This window comes from Diabrotica undecimpunctata, chromosome 5 (assembly GCF_040954645.1).
Source record: "Diabrotica undecimpunctata isolate CICGRU chromosome 5, icDiaUnde3, whole genome shotgun sequence".
Classification (NCBI taxonomy): Eukaryota; Metazoa; Arthropoda; class Insecta; order Coleoptera; family Chrysomelidae; genus Diabrotica; species Diabrotica undecimpunctata.
In genome coordinates this window covers 8,308,925-8,326,222 of record NC_092807.1, presented here as the reverse complement: position 1 = coordinate 8,326,222, position 17,298 = coordinate 8,308,925, and the positions used below count along the sequence as shown (strand labels likewise).

Below are 17,298 nucleotides of genomic sequence, written 5' to 3'. Positions count from 1 at the left end.
CTCCTTGATAACTGCTAGAACTGCATCTAGCTCTCGCTTTTCCTTCTCTTTCATCGACAGCACCGTTCTCACATAGTTGTGGATTTTATTCCACCAGCACTCATCCATCACCATCTTCTATATAACAAGCTATCATATTCTATAACGCAGCCGCATTATTCGCAGGCTTCCGGACCACCTCCCGCACGTGACGCCCCCCCCCCCATTTTCCATTCTGGTGCAAGGTCACTCCTAGGTAGTTTACTTGTTTCTTGGGTGTTAGACATGCTCCTGCACATTGCAATTCAACACTTTGCCTGTTCCTTTTCCCCTTCAGAATGATGGCTTCGGTTTTCTCTGTCGCAAGTTTCAGTCCATGCTGCGTCATCCATTTCTTTATATTGTTCTGAAGCTATTTTCTTGTAGCATTTTAAATTAATTACTATTTAAATGGGAATAAGCCACAATTAAAGGTTAAAATACGTTTATTGACGTTTCAATTTCGACTTCGGAAATCGTTCTCAAAATACAAACATTAGTAAATTAAACAAATTTTGTTTTTTGTAACTTAGTGAAAAATTCTTCTAATAATTTAATTTTATCTGACTCATCTATATTGACAATTCAGACATACATTTTAAAGTAGACGACTTTAAAGTGATATTGCCAATATTGTTGAGTTGCGTTCCTGGGACGACTTTACTTATAAGATAGTTCATTCGATTACATGAACTTGAGAATATCCGTCAGAAAAGATCATAACATGTAATTCGTCTTTAAAAAGACAAATACATGCCATGATGACAGTAAAATTCTCCTGTTAGTGATTCCATAGTAAATTATGAGGGAAAAACCTCATAATACTATCCCGACATGGTAAGTATTTGATCGTGCATTTAGTTTACTTTCAATAAACATCAAATTCCGATTTTATATGTTTGTTATTTAAAAAACATAAATGATGCATTCTCTATATGTTACTGACTTACCAATAGTGGTATTTTCCTTTGACTTCCTCTTTCAATATGGGTAACCATAAAATAAAGGAGGTAAGGTAAAAAAAAAGTGTGAAAATGATAAAAAACGTATTTTCGAATTTTATCTTTATGAAAGAGTTAAATGGGGACTTTTACAATAAAATTTGATAATGTGGAAGAAAAATGTTGAATTACCAACTGAGTTTTGAGGTTATGTGCAAATAAATGATTAAAAAACCGGTTTTTTTATTTTTCGATGCTTTCCCTTGAAAAATTGAAAATTCTACCTTGGCCATTCAAAAGAACGAAAAAAAATACATAAAAATTAGTATTTAAAAGTTAGCCAAAAATTATTAACATAAGCTAAGAAATTATTGAAAATTTCAATGATTTTTCCTAGGCTCAATTTTCAATATAAAAATTTGAAAAAAATCAGGCTATTTTGTATTCGAAAGATACATCTTCATGAATTTTTTCAGATTTTTAAAAGGTAAAATTGCGTCCAGAAAAAAATAAAGTCGAAAAAAGCTTATTTTTTAGATTTGAGAGGTTCTATGGCCTTTGGGAAGCTAAAAATTTGTACGAAGTCATGTTTTTATATGCTTTATTGAAAGCGCTACTGATCGGTGCGGGGACACTTTTGACCATCTTATCCCGTTATAGCCTTTTAGGATAATAGGGCAGGGATGTTTTATCATTCCAACCTTCGATAACGAAGATGGCACTAGAAAGTGATAAAACTGGCTTTGTTTTAAAAGGTTGGTTAAATTAAAAGAATCTTAAAATTTTTATTTGTTTTTAATATATTCTCTCCCTCAGGTTAGTCCTGGGCTAACAAAATTGACCTCAAGGACTCTGTAAAATAATATATTTATCATATATACAATGATTAACAGCAAAACTCAAAATTTTACAAACAAATGTATTAAGTACTGCCGAATCGGATTCAACAATACACAATCAGTCGATATTTTCATCATATACGTTCAGTTTTAACATACCTAAAATATAATTAAATAAAAAATTAAAAAATACAAATTCTGTTACCTCTCAGGACAGATGATCCAGTAACATAGAAAAAAGAACCTGCGGTAGTACTGTCCGCCTCGCCTCCGTTCCAAAAACTTCCGTTAACAATCTGTGTACCCCGAGGAGTCATCCTAGACCCACTTCCCAATGTATGAAAATATAATCTGGACACCGGAACGGACGAGAGGCTAACAAAACCGAGATTCCCTTTCCGCATTGAGGTTGTACGGGCGAGATAATTTTAGTACGATCGTATAAAAAAATGAAATTTGTAAGGAAGGCACGATCCACTGCCTTGTTTTTCGAAAAAAAGGGCAGAGAAGTTATGACACAAATAAAAATATATAAAAGTTCAAAAAATATAAATATAAAATATATTGATAACACAATGATATGCGACAAGTATGCATATATGGAGTTACGGTCCAGACACTTTAGATCGTTTTTTTTTTCATTTTTCGTTTTCCCTTACTACAAAAACTCGACAAGAATGTGCAGATTACGCGGCAACCTCCCGATCACATTGTAAATTTGGCAACATCGACGTTGGATACGTTTCCCAAACGTTGCCAACGCAGCAACTTTTCAAGATCTAATATCATACTCCGACTGATTCCAGGAAACTATTTACAGGTACACAACGAGTAAATAATAGACATTTTTATCTTATAACAGTCATAATAAAGGAAAAATGTTGACGATTATTGTTGTAACAGCTTCTAATGCCTTTGTTTAGCATACCAAGTCAACTAAAATCAAGCTAACAAAGAAATATTCTATTATTTAGATTATGAGATAGTCTTAATGTAAACTGTCGCCTACTTTAAATGACTTTTGTTCAATTGTCGATTTCTTTTGAATGTGACATAATTGCCTTGTCAATTGTCATTAAATACTCTTATTGTCAGAACGTAGTTAATATTTCAATCACTAGAGGGCCACGTCGGCAAACAAACTAATGAAAATCAGTCACTATCGTTTCGTGCTGTTTCAATATAAGGGACGGACAAAGTAGATCGAGTGGTTTGACGGAAGTCGACGCGTTTCCATGTTAAATCTAGTCCGCAGTAAATATTAGCGTCCCTCAGTATAATTCCAGAAGCATTAGTCGATTTCGTCGTCACATTTCCTTCGTATCACTTTCAATGTAAACATGAAGTAATTTTTTTATATCACAGAATTTCTACCCCTGCCCTTTTTAATTCTAATTTTTGCCATCTAAAGTGTGTGTCCCGATATGTAGGCCAGCCCGTGGATCATCCTGAAAGTATTTTTTGTTTAATAGAATCACTCCATCGTTTATTGTCGTCATATTGTTCTTTTAGATTACCCACGATAAATTCGAATTAAAAACATATCATCAGTGATAGATAAATAGTACATGAGCAATCTTTGGTTTCGTATGTCCACAGGCCGTTGCCCGAAATAGGCTTACAGTACGTACCTAACCGTAATATAGCTCGGAGCGACAACATACATAGCAAAAAACTTAAAAAAACATAAAAACTTGTAAATATCATAACATCTCTACTTATTAGTGCCGATACTAGGCCGCACAATGCCTCCGTTAGGGAAGACATCGATTTAATATCGTAGATAAAAGAAACCAGCAAAAGTTTTCTCTCTTTTTTATTCAGTTTCAATGTCGGTGAACCTTTATTCGCGAGTCCAGGTACGTCGCCAGGCCATTTTAACTATTTTAATGCAGCAAACAGTGAGGGAAGAGGGTTGCAACGTTCGCAACTAACTTAACAACTAAGGTTAGTATTTTAAACATAACCTCAACTTTGACTGCGCTCTCTACGCTCCTACCTTTCGTCGAAAGTCGGGAGAACTGTCACCGATGGCGACATCTGGCGGCTAATGCAATTTCAATAAAAAAATCAAAGATTTTTACCGTTGTTGTCATTTTTACTACAACAATACCGCTTTATATCTGTATTACAGTTTATTTCAACACCCAACTTTATTTTTACCATATATTTGTATTTAGATGAAAGAACAAAAGATACTAAACTGCACAAAAATTTAAATTAAAAGTTCTGAAAGCACTGATGACTCCATAGAATGCGTCGAAAGCTCGACCAAATCAAGTCAACGGAGAAAATAGCAACAATGAAAATCAACGACTTACATCATATCTTCATAACTATATCGTTTAGAGTAATAATTTAACCGCCAGAGTTGCATTTGATTCGGTTTTAGTTCTCTTTCGCGACGTTTTCGCAAGAAAAGTTTCTAAATCTAGCAGGGGATGCTTATTTTTGTGAACATCTATTATTAAATATTTGTTAATGTTATTTATAGTTCGAGATATACGAAATCTAGCATTTCTCTTACAGGAACGTTCACGTCGCGAAATTTGCTTCTTAATAATTATTATATATTTTTGGCAGTGATCATTGTGTACTTTCAGATTTATTTTTATTGAAAAAGTGAAAAAAACTCGTGAATATTTAACCGAAAAACTCAAACATTAAAGCAACACTTAAATTCTTAAATGCTTTGGGCGCATCTGACGCCGCATAGATAAAGAAACTAAAGTGAAACTATCAACCACAACAGAAACTAGTAAAGATTAAACCAAGCACAAGTGCTTGGAACCAAATCAAAACATTTTAAAATATATCAAACTAAAAACGAATATACTCAATAGAATAAACGTAGTTTTCGACAAAAAGTAGGAGCGAAAAAGCGATGCATCAGTTACATTTTTATCGGCGTGATCCCCAGGCGCCCGCTACCGGAGCAGGAGAAGATTGGGGTTCTTCTGCGTTGCGTCTGAAGGACGGGAACTCCGTTACGCTGGCGGTGTTGGGAGCGGCGGCTCTCTGTTGTTCCCATGGACCGCCTTGGACGACAAATCCGTTGTTGGGTTCATCCCTGTTGCGATGGGCGTTGTGGTTTTGAGCAGCTGGTGGTTCGAAGTGGGAGCTCAAGGTGTGAAGTCTATCTCGGGTTTGTAATTCATTGTAGTCTTGCAACTGAAAAGAAAAAAAAAAAAGAATGTTGAAACGAGAATAAAACTAATATCAAATGTTATTAATAATCCTGGCACCTTGAAGTTTATTTAGTTAATATAAGAAAAATTGTATGTTTCCTGCAAAGAATTCAGTGTTATTTTTATTTATTAACAATCAAGTGCTATAAATGCAATTTTTTCGAATTTTTTACTCTATTTTACGAAAAACTGGAAGCTGTGTAAATATAGAAAACACTCGATACTCAAAATAATGTAAAAAAATTAAAAATACTTACATATTCTTCGGCTAGATTGAGCAAATGATCTTTGGCTTCGAGGACGCTCTCCTCTTGGCCAGTGATGATCACGAGGTTCTCGTCGGTGTCCCCGTCTCTCGGGAATTTAATGTCGACGTTGAAATCTTCCATGATCTTCCTGATGTTGCGCCCTCGGGCGCCGATTAGTCTGGAATGGACGTTAGAATCGATGGAGATTTCTTCTTTGACTAGCTCGTTTAGTTCGTTGACGATCTTCATAATATCATCTTTGGCATTGTTGGCGTTGGTTTCGTAACCGGTGATGATGATGATTGATTCTTCTGGGTCACCTATAAAACAACGAACGGTCAAGTAATTGATTTAAAGTACAAAGCAGATTAAAAGCACAAATCCCTATCTAATAAAATAAGATTTAGCCAAACTTAGTCCCTTTCTAGGGTAACACACTTATTCCAGTGGCGGCCCGTGAGGTAGTGCCATAGAGCCTTGACACTATCTTGCTAACTATGCAGAAACATATTTTTTTATCTTTAAAAAATCTTAATGCCTGTTAATTATTTTGTGTGTATTTCTTTTTATCTTCATAAATTATATGAAATTTGGCAACTGTGTGCGCAATCCAATTCTCACAACCGAGGCTAGCAACCCACTGCGGATCGAATAATCTCCTGGTGTCAAAATCATAGTGGCTCCTATGAAAAAAGAAAGATTTTACGAGCATCCTATGTGAGTGACAGAGATAGAGCTATATTATATATTTAGTATTACGTTTAAATGAGACTACTTGAGCCACACACGAGATCTCGAGATGGAAGTTTTAGTAGATCTTATCTACTTCAAGTTTATTTTACTGCTGCTATTGTGTTTATTATCTAAAATAATATTTTGATTATTTCGTACATTTAATTTATTTATTGACAATGAATCAAATGTATATCTTAAAAAACTCTTTTGGTGGTTTTTTGTTAGAAAAAAAACTACAAATTAAAGAACTTGGTCGGCCTTTACCCGATTTAAAAACTGAAAAACAAAATGTAAGTGGACAAAAACTTCAAAACTCGATGTGGCCACCTTTTGCCTTGACGATCTTCAAGCGATCAAAAAACGAGTTGCATGCTGCACGAATGTGACCTTCCGGTATTTTGGCCCATTCACGTATAATTGCTTTCTTCAGCGCATCCATACTGGCATATTTTTTAGTCCTCACCCTGCTCTCCAAAATGGACCAGATGGAATAGTCCATCGGATTTGCGTCTGGCGAATTCGAAAGCCATTGTGTGGATGAAATGAAGTGTGGAACATGGTTTTTTAACCATTCTTGGTTCACGCTAGCTTTATGAGACGGTGCCGAGTCTTGTTGGAACGTCCATGGTCTACAACCGAAATGTTTCGTCTACAACCACGGCTCTAAAGCAGCTTCTAAAACAGTTTCCCGATAATAAGTTGCATTGACTTTGACACCAGATTCAATAAAAACGATTGGAGAGCGTCCATCGGCGGTTACAGCTGCCCATACCATTACTTACACTACCTATCAAGAATCGAACAAGCAAGGAAAACATTCATGAGCATCAAAACATTTTTTACAAGATCAGACCTTAGTCTACAGCTTAGAATCCGAATGATCAGATGTTATGTTTTTTCTGTCTTACTGTATGGCTGTGAAAGTTGGACAATGGACTCTGAAATAGAAAAAAGAATAGATGCCTTTGAGATGTATATATACAGACGAATGTTGAGGATTCCATGGGTACAAAGAGTTACTAATGTTGAGGTACTTGTGTAAACAAAAAGAATTACTAAGAATAATCAAAGAGAGGAAAATGCAATACTTGAGTCATGTGTTGAGAGGCGAAAGATATGAATTACTTCAAGTTATACTGGAAGGAAAAGTACGGGACAAAAGATCAGTAGGAAGACGCCAGAACTCGTGGCTGAAAGACCTGAGGAGATGGTTCGACCGCTCATCCGCAGAGATCTTTCGCGCAGCAGTTTCCAAAACTACAATTGCCATTTGGATCGCCAACCTTCGAAAGGAGACGGCGCAATGAGAAGATACCATTACTTGAGATGGGAAATTGATCGGGTGACCGTTCGTAAGCTCAAACTTTCGTAGGTGCGTTCGGTCAAGTAAACACGATCATTTTGAGAGTTTATGAACTGCTCAATAGGGAAATTTTTCTCATCAGAGAACACTATGTTCGGAAATTCGTCACGTTCGCGCAGGCGTAACAGCTCCTTTGCTCTTTCAACCGAACTGTTTTTTTTTTCTTTGGTGTAAAATTGAGTGCTTTTTGGAACTTGTAAGGCTTGACCTTGAGCTCCTTTTTCAATATTCGTTTCATGCTTCGCTGGGATATTTTCAGTTCTTTGGCCATTTGATTACCACTACGACGTGGATTTCGTTCAAGTCGAGCCTTCACTTTCCGAACCATTTCAGGTGATGTTGCTGCTTTTTTTCGTCCACCACCATAGCGTTTGGCAATGCTACCAGTATCATTATAACGAGTTATGGTGCGATACACAAACATTTTATTCACTTTGAGGTGTTTGAGCTGACGAACAATAGCTGGTTGTGATTTTCCAGCCAAATATAACGCAATCACACTATTACGTTTAAATTCCATTGCAAATAACTTTTGTTGTATGTATAAAACTTAAATGCAAATGCTTTTGACGGCTTATAAACATACTGAAGTGTTATCAGGCCAACTTTGACGTAGCTGTCATTATCGATTTGACAGATATATCGATGTGAAGTTGGTAACAGTTCAATTGTGTAACCCTGTATAGGTCTAAGACTTTTGCGTCATATTTATGTGGCTTGAAAAAAAGTTCAATAATCGAATTATCAGCGTTTAAACTATTTATAATAAAGTAATAATAAAATTATTTCTTTTCTGTCCAAGAGATAAATCCATCTTTTTTTGTGTTTTAGACATGTCGAGAATTATTGTATCATTTTAAATAAATATGACTGTTACCAGGGAATGTCATCGATAACGTCACAGTTTAGGATATGAAAAAGCTCAGAAAGGAGCATTTGCTTTTCCACTTGTTGGCTAGACTGGACACGTCTACAAGTTTCTAATTTGCCAGTAGTGTACTGTTTTTACGGAAATTGACTGGAAATGTACTGGAAATGTACTGAGAAGCACATTTTACATTTTGTTCTAACGTTTCGATTTCGAATGAAATGAGAATTTATTGAGACAGTTTGATAAAAGATGAAAATAATTGTAAGACAGCATAGTGAGTATTTATAATAATATAAAATCTCAAAAAAACTACACTGTCAATTTATTTCCCAAAGTTTTGGAGGTGACAAGTCTATTGAAAAAACTTGCCACTAACGAGCTTTGGATACTGAATTCAATGAATCAAAAATAATGCGCTGGAGTAAGTGTTAACCGGCCCCCTATTAATTTATTTATTTTTAGCACGTGAACAAAACGCTCGAACAGGTCGATTTTTAAAATAATTGTGGTATATTATAGCAACGTAAAAAATATTTATTACAGTCTATATTATTACAACTAAATTAATGATTCAAGATAGGTATGTAACGAACGGCAAGTGACAAGTAATACTGAATAAACAAATTGCAGAGTAATTAGAACAATTAGAAGCTAAAACTTATTTTAATGTAAAAGATGTTCAAAATGTTTCCCATTTACTTCTTGTCAGTAATAGAACCTATTTATTTCGATCAATATCACAGCATTGTGAGATAATTCTTTGGCGCAGTTGGTCAATTTTATCTGTTTGTGTCTGATACACTTTGGATTTTGGATGGTAACCCCATAAAAAAATCTAAAGGAGTTAAGTCAGGAGATCTTGGTGGCCACTCTATATGTCCCCGCCGGCCAATCCATCTTGCCGGAAAAATATTATCTAGATCATTTCTCACCCTGGCGGCATAGTAGAGCGTAGCTCCGTCTTGCTGAAAATATGACGTTTTTGGGGAACTTTTGCGGATGATCGCTAATATGCCTGATCAAACATTTAGTTTTTGTGGAAATTACGTGTGACCTTCTAGAAATAATCTGGGATTTTCATCAGACCAGTATCTAACATTTTGACGATGAACGTGACCATTAAAAAAAATGTCGCTTCGTCACTAGAATAAATGTGTTGAAGATAATTAGGATTCTGTGCAATATTATTTCTCATGGTTTTGCAATACGCCACCTGTCTCTCTGGGTCAGCCTCTGTTAACTATTGAATCACTTTCATTTTTTTAGGATAACATTTATTTCTCTTCAGAAACTTTAAAATTGTTTTCTGATCTACTTCACAAACTTGAGCAACAGTTTTAGTAGAAGTGGACGGATTAACGACAATCTCACTTAACACGGAAGTCTGTTTATGTTCGAATAAACTTTTAAACAGCAGTTTTTAATATCAATAAAAGATGGAAAGAACAAGAAACTCTCGAGAGAAAGCAAGGTTCTGGAAGACCAAAAATATCTACCGCTCATGAAGATCATACGCTGTTGGAGAGATTAGAAGAGAATTCTTTTGAAGATGCGAAAACTGCAAGAATTATGTCACAGTTTCCGGGAAGAAAGACAACAACTTGGCGCAGAATTAAAGCATCGCGTCTTAGGTACCGAACTGCAGCAAAAAAACAAGCTCTTACACCACAAAAGAAGCAACCAAGACTTATATTTGCTTTAAACCATCAGCTACAGAATCAAGATTTATGGGACAGGGTAATATTTACAGATGAGAAAATTTTTCAATCTTCTAAAAGGGCCAAATTAGGGTGTATACACCAGATAATAATATCCACTAGGAAGCTAAGTTCCTGTAGCTAACTGTATACCATGTATCACAAAAAATGGTTCGGTATTGTATTGTTCAAACATTGCTCAAGTTATAACTTAAGAAAAGTTAAGAAAAAAGGGCGTTTTTCTTTTTCTTAAGTTATAACTTGAGCATAACAATGTTTGAACAATACAATACCAAACCACCCATCAGCCATCAATTTTCCTGTTTATATTGCATACTGGTCAACACACAAAACAACTTACCATCTTCACCCTTTAAACCGAACCAGTAATTTATGTTCATGAACTTATAACTTAAAAAATCTATTACATTTCCCAGGTACCAAATGTTGTTTTTTGACATAGAGGGTCTTCCATGCTTAAGTTGTAAGTTTAGCAATACATGAACATTACATTACGAAAACATTCTTTTCATATTCAAATTTTATCTTAACAGTAAATTCAAACATATCATTTACTATATCACTCCTCAACAATAAATTTTATAGAACCATCTTCCTACATATGTCTTTTTCACTATTTCCTAGGTCCCAAATGTTTTATAACATACATGACCTGTTGCTATATTCTTTACTTAAGAACAATAAAATATAGACACATGTATAGTTGGTTGCCTATTGATACCTACAAAATTTCATGTATCCCATTTTATCTAAATTAATTTATAAAACAAATTTTTCAATGTTTTTCAACATAAATATAGGACAAATTCACATTACAGACTACAACATTGATGGTTGATACTGTTATATTATTATAATTATAATTTATTCAATTTTAAATAATGCTGGCTTCTGTCATTTTAGACAACTACTTAGTTTTCGACAAACTTAATAATAATAAAAATAATAACAACAACCCTATTTTATGTAAAAACTATTATAACATAACATAACAATATCTTTATTTTTAGAGAATAATATACATTCCGTGAACATAAAATTATTTAAAAAAAACAGTGTCACAAACAAAAATATTATTTACTTATTCCTAACCGTTACATATACAGATAGTCCTCCACAGAATATGGCTCAAGAGCTACCAGTAATTTAAATATTTGATGTTTATACAAACTTAATCTTTCCTCCCTTTTAATAGGTTCAGGCAGTTTATTAAACAATTTGATGCAGCAATAAAGAGCGTTTTTTTCTGTTATACTTAACCTGTGTATTGGAATTTTATAATTATATAACCTGGTATTTACTATACTATTGGGCTCAAAGTTCCTAAAGAGTATTTTATTCTTATATAGAAACAGTAAGCATTCTTGAATAAATACAGTGTAAACTGTTAAAATATTATTACTCCTAAAATGCCCTCTACATGATTCCCTACTTTTTAAGTCAAACATAACTCTGATTATTTTTTTCTGAACCAGAAATACATTATTTATGTCCCTACTGTGGCCAAAATTTATTAGACCATATCTAAATTTTGCTGCAAAATTAGCATGATACACTGTTTTTAATGAGTTACTATTCATGTATTTTTTAGAACTCTAAAGCTGTAAATCACTTTACTCAAAGACATACATAACTGGTCAATATGTTTATCCCAACATAAAAAACTGTCAATATATAATCCTAAAAATTTGGTACTGCTGCTAATATTTAAAGTGTCATTATTTGCAATAATACTGTTTGGCATATCTGAATGTGCATAATTTGTCTTAAACAAAAGAAGATCTGTTTTATTTTGATTTAAAACCAACCTATTCATAGAAAACCAGTCTTTAGCTTTCTGGAACTCTAAACTAGCATTAACGCTTAGAACAGACTTTCTTTACCACTGACTAAAATGTTTGTATCATCTGCATAATTTGTTATGCTGGAAGTAGTATTAGCCACTAGACCATGAAGATCATTGATATAGATCACAAAGAGTAAAGGACCAATCACACTTCCTTGTGGTACTCCAATATTGATAGTGCTTTCAGATGAGATGCCTATTTCAGTGTTTTTATGTATTTTTACTAAATGTCTCCTATTTGCCAAGTAGGACTTAAACCAGTTCAATGCTGGTCCATGTATACCCTATTTCTCCAATTTGTCAAATAATAGGTCATGCACTAAACAGTCATATGCCTTTGATAGGTCCAAAAAGAGACCCAAAGCCATATGACCAATCTCAGTACATTTCAAAATATCCCAGACAAATTGAAAAATCGCAGTCTGAGTTGATTTTCCCTGTTGATAACCATGCTGATTTGCACTAATAATATGACATTTTGTTAAAAATTCTGTTATCCGCCTATACATAGTCATTTCTAAGATTTTTGAAAAGGAACATAGAAGGCTAATTGGTCTATAGTTATTAATTAATTTAGGATCACCCTTTTTGTAAACAGGTGTTACTATGGCAGTTTTCAGGCATTCAGGAAATACACCAGATTTTAGTGAATTATTTATGATTGTAGTGAGAGGATTCACTATCTCCTTTATACAAAGTTTAAGGATTTTAGTGGGTATTTCATCAATTCCACAACTCATTTTGTTTTTTAAATTTTTAGTTATATCCATAATTTCAGTTTCTGTCACAGGTGCGACAAACACTGAATTTATGTTACTTGCAATGTTGTCTTTATATTCAGTGTATTGTAATTGAGATAAAGTGTTATTTAAAGTAGTATCATTTATATACTCTTTATAAAATGCAGGGATTCAAAATAATTTCAAAATTTAGACCTTAATAATTATTACAATTTATGAAATAACATAATATGTAATCAATTGTTTGTTGTTTTTTTGTTTATTTTATTATTTTTCTGTCATAATACAAATTATATAATGTCAAACCAATCAAATACACTGCTCAAAATGATCAAATCTTACTAAGAGTCGTATCGACATAGGAACCAGCTGTACATAGGTACATTGAAACTCTTTCTCGCATAATTTAGGTTCTGTAATGTAATTTCCCATTAAAAAAAATCAAAGTTATTACTGGCACCTGGAGAGGGATCGCGTAAAGTTCGAAACATTGATGCTATAATATACTATAATTATTTTAAAAATCGACCTGTCCGAACGTTTTGCTTAACGTAAATAAGTTAAGGTCCAAATATGTCATTTCTATGTTTTTTTCTGGGTTTAACTCCACGTGGAATAGTTTTTGTTTAAAAAAAACCATTGTTTTGATGACGTTTCGGAAAGGTCACACTTGCCATTTTCAAGTCAGATTAGTTCGGCTTTTTCCTAAGAACTGATGGTTCTCCTCGAAATAATGAATTCAGATTTTTCATTATTTTTAAATTGTCGACGCGTCACTTAAATCGCCTTAACTTGTAAACTAACAATCCGATTAACCTCAAATTTCGACGGCATTTGAAGGTCACTACTCTTCTGATTAGTAGTCACGCCACTTATATGTGCCGTATAGTAAATCAACTAAAATTAGTTTTAAAAAAAAATTTGTTAATAAAAAATCCTTACCTTTTTTGGGGAATGTGATCTGTACATCATGATCTTTCCTAATCTTGGTGATAACAGCTCCCTTCTTGCCGATAATCTTAGGGTGGTACTCTGGAGGTACTTCGACTTGCAAACCGAACGACCTCAACTCCCTGTCTTTCCTGTCGGCTTCGAGATCCTTAACTCTGTCGAGAAGCGCTTGCTTGGCATCTTCGACGTTATTCGCCGTGCCGGTGATCTTAATGATATCTTCTCTGATGTCTTGAGCGGAAAGGACGATGTGGACGTCGTACCTGTCCATTAGGTCTTTCACATCGCGACCTTTTTGACCGATGATGGAACGGTGGTAGTCGAATGGAACGTCTACTGCAATCGTAATTGGAACTAAGTCCAATAGAGCTTGTTTGGCTTGTTGGCAATTTGTTTCTTTTCCTATAAGACCAATATTCATTACATACACTTACTTTACCCAAATAATTAACATAATAAACCAATGTATCTATTTCCAAGACTATTTTTTTAATATTTAGGTGATTTTATTGTACATAAGGTGGATTAATGAGCTTACCTGTTATTTTGATCACATCGCACTGCCTAATGGGCTCAGTATCGATATCTCCGTTAACTTGTTCGTGATTGTACAATTCTTGGTTGTCTCTTTCGGGGAATTTGATTTGCACATCGAAATCTGAAGTAATCATTTGTACTTTACGTCCTTTGGAACCCATAACGGTCCTATGATGTTTCTGAGGGATGATGCATTCAATAGTGACCATCGATTCCAAATCTGCTATGATTTCGTTGATTCTGGTTTTAGCTGCTTCTATGCACTCCTTGGGTCCTTTGAGTACGACTCTGTCGCTGTCGACGCCCGAACGAGGGAAGGAGATCATCACTTCTCCGCATTCCTCAGAGATTCGGTTCAGGACTTCACCCCTGCGAGCTACGAAGTGTTTGTGGTGGCGCGGTTCGACTTGCATTACGCTTTCTATTATATTGTCCTACAAAATATAGATTATTACTTATAAAGTGAAAATTTACAGTAGTTGGCTGTGTACCACAGTTAAAAAAACTTACAATGAAGTAAACACTTCTAGTGTACGGTATAGTTTATAAAATTAAAGGTTTTTATGCCGTTTTGGAAGTGGTTCTTTGCAAATGTTCAAAGTAAGTGATCATGCCACATGTTTTTTTATATTAACAGTCAAAATTGTACCCCTCTTAGGTTTCACGGACGATGATCTGATAGGACCGAAAACGCATCGGAAGTTTACTTCACTGTAAACCGATGTAAAGGGCGTTGCACGAGATTTGTAAAAACAAACACAAAGTGTCCTTTAAATTTTGAGATAGACTGCATTTATTTAGTCGTTCGAGGCCATAACACTCACTTCTTTCTTATAGTTTTAGAACTTTTACAGAAATAACATATATAAAATGTTACAACTTCTTACTTTAAAAATGCACAAACCCATGCCCGAAAATATTAATAGACAACCCTAAACTTTAACTCGCTTTATTTCGAGAGTTTCTTCATTCTTCATTTTTTATTAATAGAAAAACTGTGGTTCTGCTTATGTTCTGCTGCCTGTGATATATCTTTTAATTTGGTTACAATTCTTGCTTTAATATATTTTTGAGTTAAGTCGTTTGTTTTATTCCTTAATAAAATAAAAATAATAACAACCCTATTTTATGTAAAAACTATCATTTATATAATCTTTATAAAATACAGGAATTCAAAATATCAAAATTTAGACCTTAATAATTATTGCAATTTATGAACTAACATATGTAATCAATTGTTTGTTTGTTTATTTTATTTGTCTGTCATAATAAATATAATATAATGTCAGACCAATCAAATAAACTGCTCAAAATTATCAAATCTTACAAAGAGTCGTATCAGTTTTTTTAGAAACCAGCTGTATATCTATTATTATTATCATCCATAATTGTTTGTGGCGTCGGTTGACGGGACTTTGTTGTGGACGGGACTCTGTTCCCATTTTGGGACACTTGGGCGAGACGGTGTGACGTCACTGTCGATTAGTGTTCAATCTGCATTACCGACCGAGCATGTCTTCTTAACGTCTCCTTTTCGGGCGTCTGTCATGTCAATTTTTCCTCTTTTCCGTAGCTATTGTCAGAACGAAGCCACCGACCAATGGGAACAAAATACCGTCCACAACAAAGTCCCGTCTACCTTCGTCCCCACTCCGCGCTCAAGCACAGAAGATGGGACACTTGGGCGAGACAGTGTGACGTCACTATGGGCAAGGGTTGAATCTGCATTACCGTCCGAGCATGAACCTTAGCCAAGACCGGTACCGTTTGTCAACTGTCAATTCTTCTTCTTTTCGGGCAGCTGTAACGTATTCTTTTCGGAATTGACATTGCCATGTCAATTTTTCCGTAGCTAATGTAAGAGCGAAGTCACCGACCAATGGGAATAAAACCCCGTCCACAACAAAGTCTTGTCCACCTTCGTCCCCCTCCACGCCAAAGTCGCTCCTTATATGGCCATGACATCGCCTCGTGATGACGTCATAGTTGTATTATTACTTATGTAGTTAGACTATCCGCTAGTCGGCGTTGGTCATTTTAAATTATATTTTACTTTTCAATATTACAATCAATTTACAAATAACATTAAACAAAAAGGGTTTTCCTCACGGGGACTCGAACTGGCGACCACCCGCACCGAAGCAGAGCACGAATACCGCTAATCCATGTAGCCGTTTAACATCATCTAATAATTTGATGTAGCAATAATACTAAGACACTATAAACTTGTGATACATATAAATGATTATAATTATGCATAAACTTACAATATCCTTAATTTTGGATTCCAAAGCGGCCTTGGCTTCTTCGACGGCCTCTTTTTTGCCAATAATAGCGATCACCTCTCGATCTTCGTCATCGTCGGCTGGGAATATTATACGAGCACCGGTGGAGTCTCTGATTTTCTTTATGTTGGCACCATTTTTACCGATGAGGAATTTGTGATGTTGAGGTTTGGCACGCACCTGGAATATTAACCATTTTATTTATAATTAGGACATTAGCCAAATTAAAGCAATGAGTTAAATCACTTTTAATAACAAAGTGGAACGTGGATGATCCGGAGCTGAAGGGACCAAAAATACTTCGATGTATCCCAACTTTGAATTGAAAAAAATAATAAAAAAAAACATACTGTCGTACTTTTTCGTGCAGAAAAAACAATAAACAACATTAACAACGTTGAAATTTTAACCGTATATTTATATTCACCAACTTATCAACAATATTTCCAGTTCAGTGCGTATGTAACCCAATGTAAAGGCTTTTGAACACCCTTTAGCACATAAAATACTACAAAAAATCTGTAATTAGTTATTTGCAAGAGAATACCCACCTCGGCACTAAAACTGGCAAGTTGTCTTTCGTTGGCTAGATCCAACAGCTGTTGCTTAGCTCTTTCGACGTCTTCTTTAGGTCCTCTGATAGTAACCTTATCGCTTTTGCTATCAGCCGTGGGGAATTTAATAGTGACGCCACCACAGTCCTCCATGATCGAGTGAATGAGCTTTCCTTTGGCACCGATGAGGGAATTGTAGAATTTAGGCGGGATCGTGATTTCTTCAGTTACGATATTCTCTAATTCGTCTTGGATCTTACGGATTTTTTCGCAGGCTTCTTCGACGTTTTCTTTTTTGCCGGTGATTGTTATGGTGTCGTTTTTGTCGCCTTCGTCCGGAAGATCGATCTTGGTTTGGGTCTCTTCACGGATTTTGCGAATGTTAGCACCACCTGAAATACAACATTGAAACATCGGCATTCACAACATAACGTTGGCAGTTAACGTGTTAAATAATATATAGT

General features: G+C 34.9%; 1 protein-coding gene across 1 annotated transcript in view; it reads right to left on the bottom strand.

Annotated features, from left to right (window-relative positions):
• Nucleotides 1-1,735: 1,735 nt before the first annotated feature.
• Dp1 (satellite-binding protein 1 Dp1) overlaps nt 1,736-17,298 on the bottom strand; it is a 36,726-nt gene continuing 21,163 nt past the window's right edge. Inside the window, exons 10-15 of the mRNA XM_072531420.1 lie at nt 16,832-17,226; nt 16,263-16,460; nt 13,997-14,429; nt 13,450-13,860; nt 5,244-5,554; nt 1,736-4,969 (exon numbers count right to left, since the gene is read on the bottom strand). Coding sequence (XP_072387521.1) covers nt 4,700-4,969; nt 5,244-5,554; nt 13,450-13,860; nt 13,997-14,429; nt 16,263-16,460; nt 16,832-17,226 — 2,018 coding nt within the window. The 3' untranslated portion in view covers nt 1,736-4,699. The remainder of the gene's footprint in view (nt 4,970-5,243; nt 5,555-13,449; nt 13,861-13,996; nt 14,430-16,262; nt 16,461-16,831; nt 17,227-17,298) is intronic.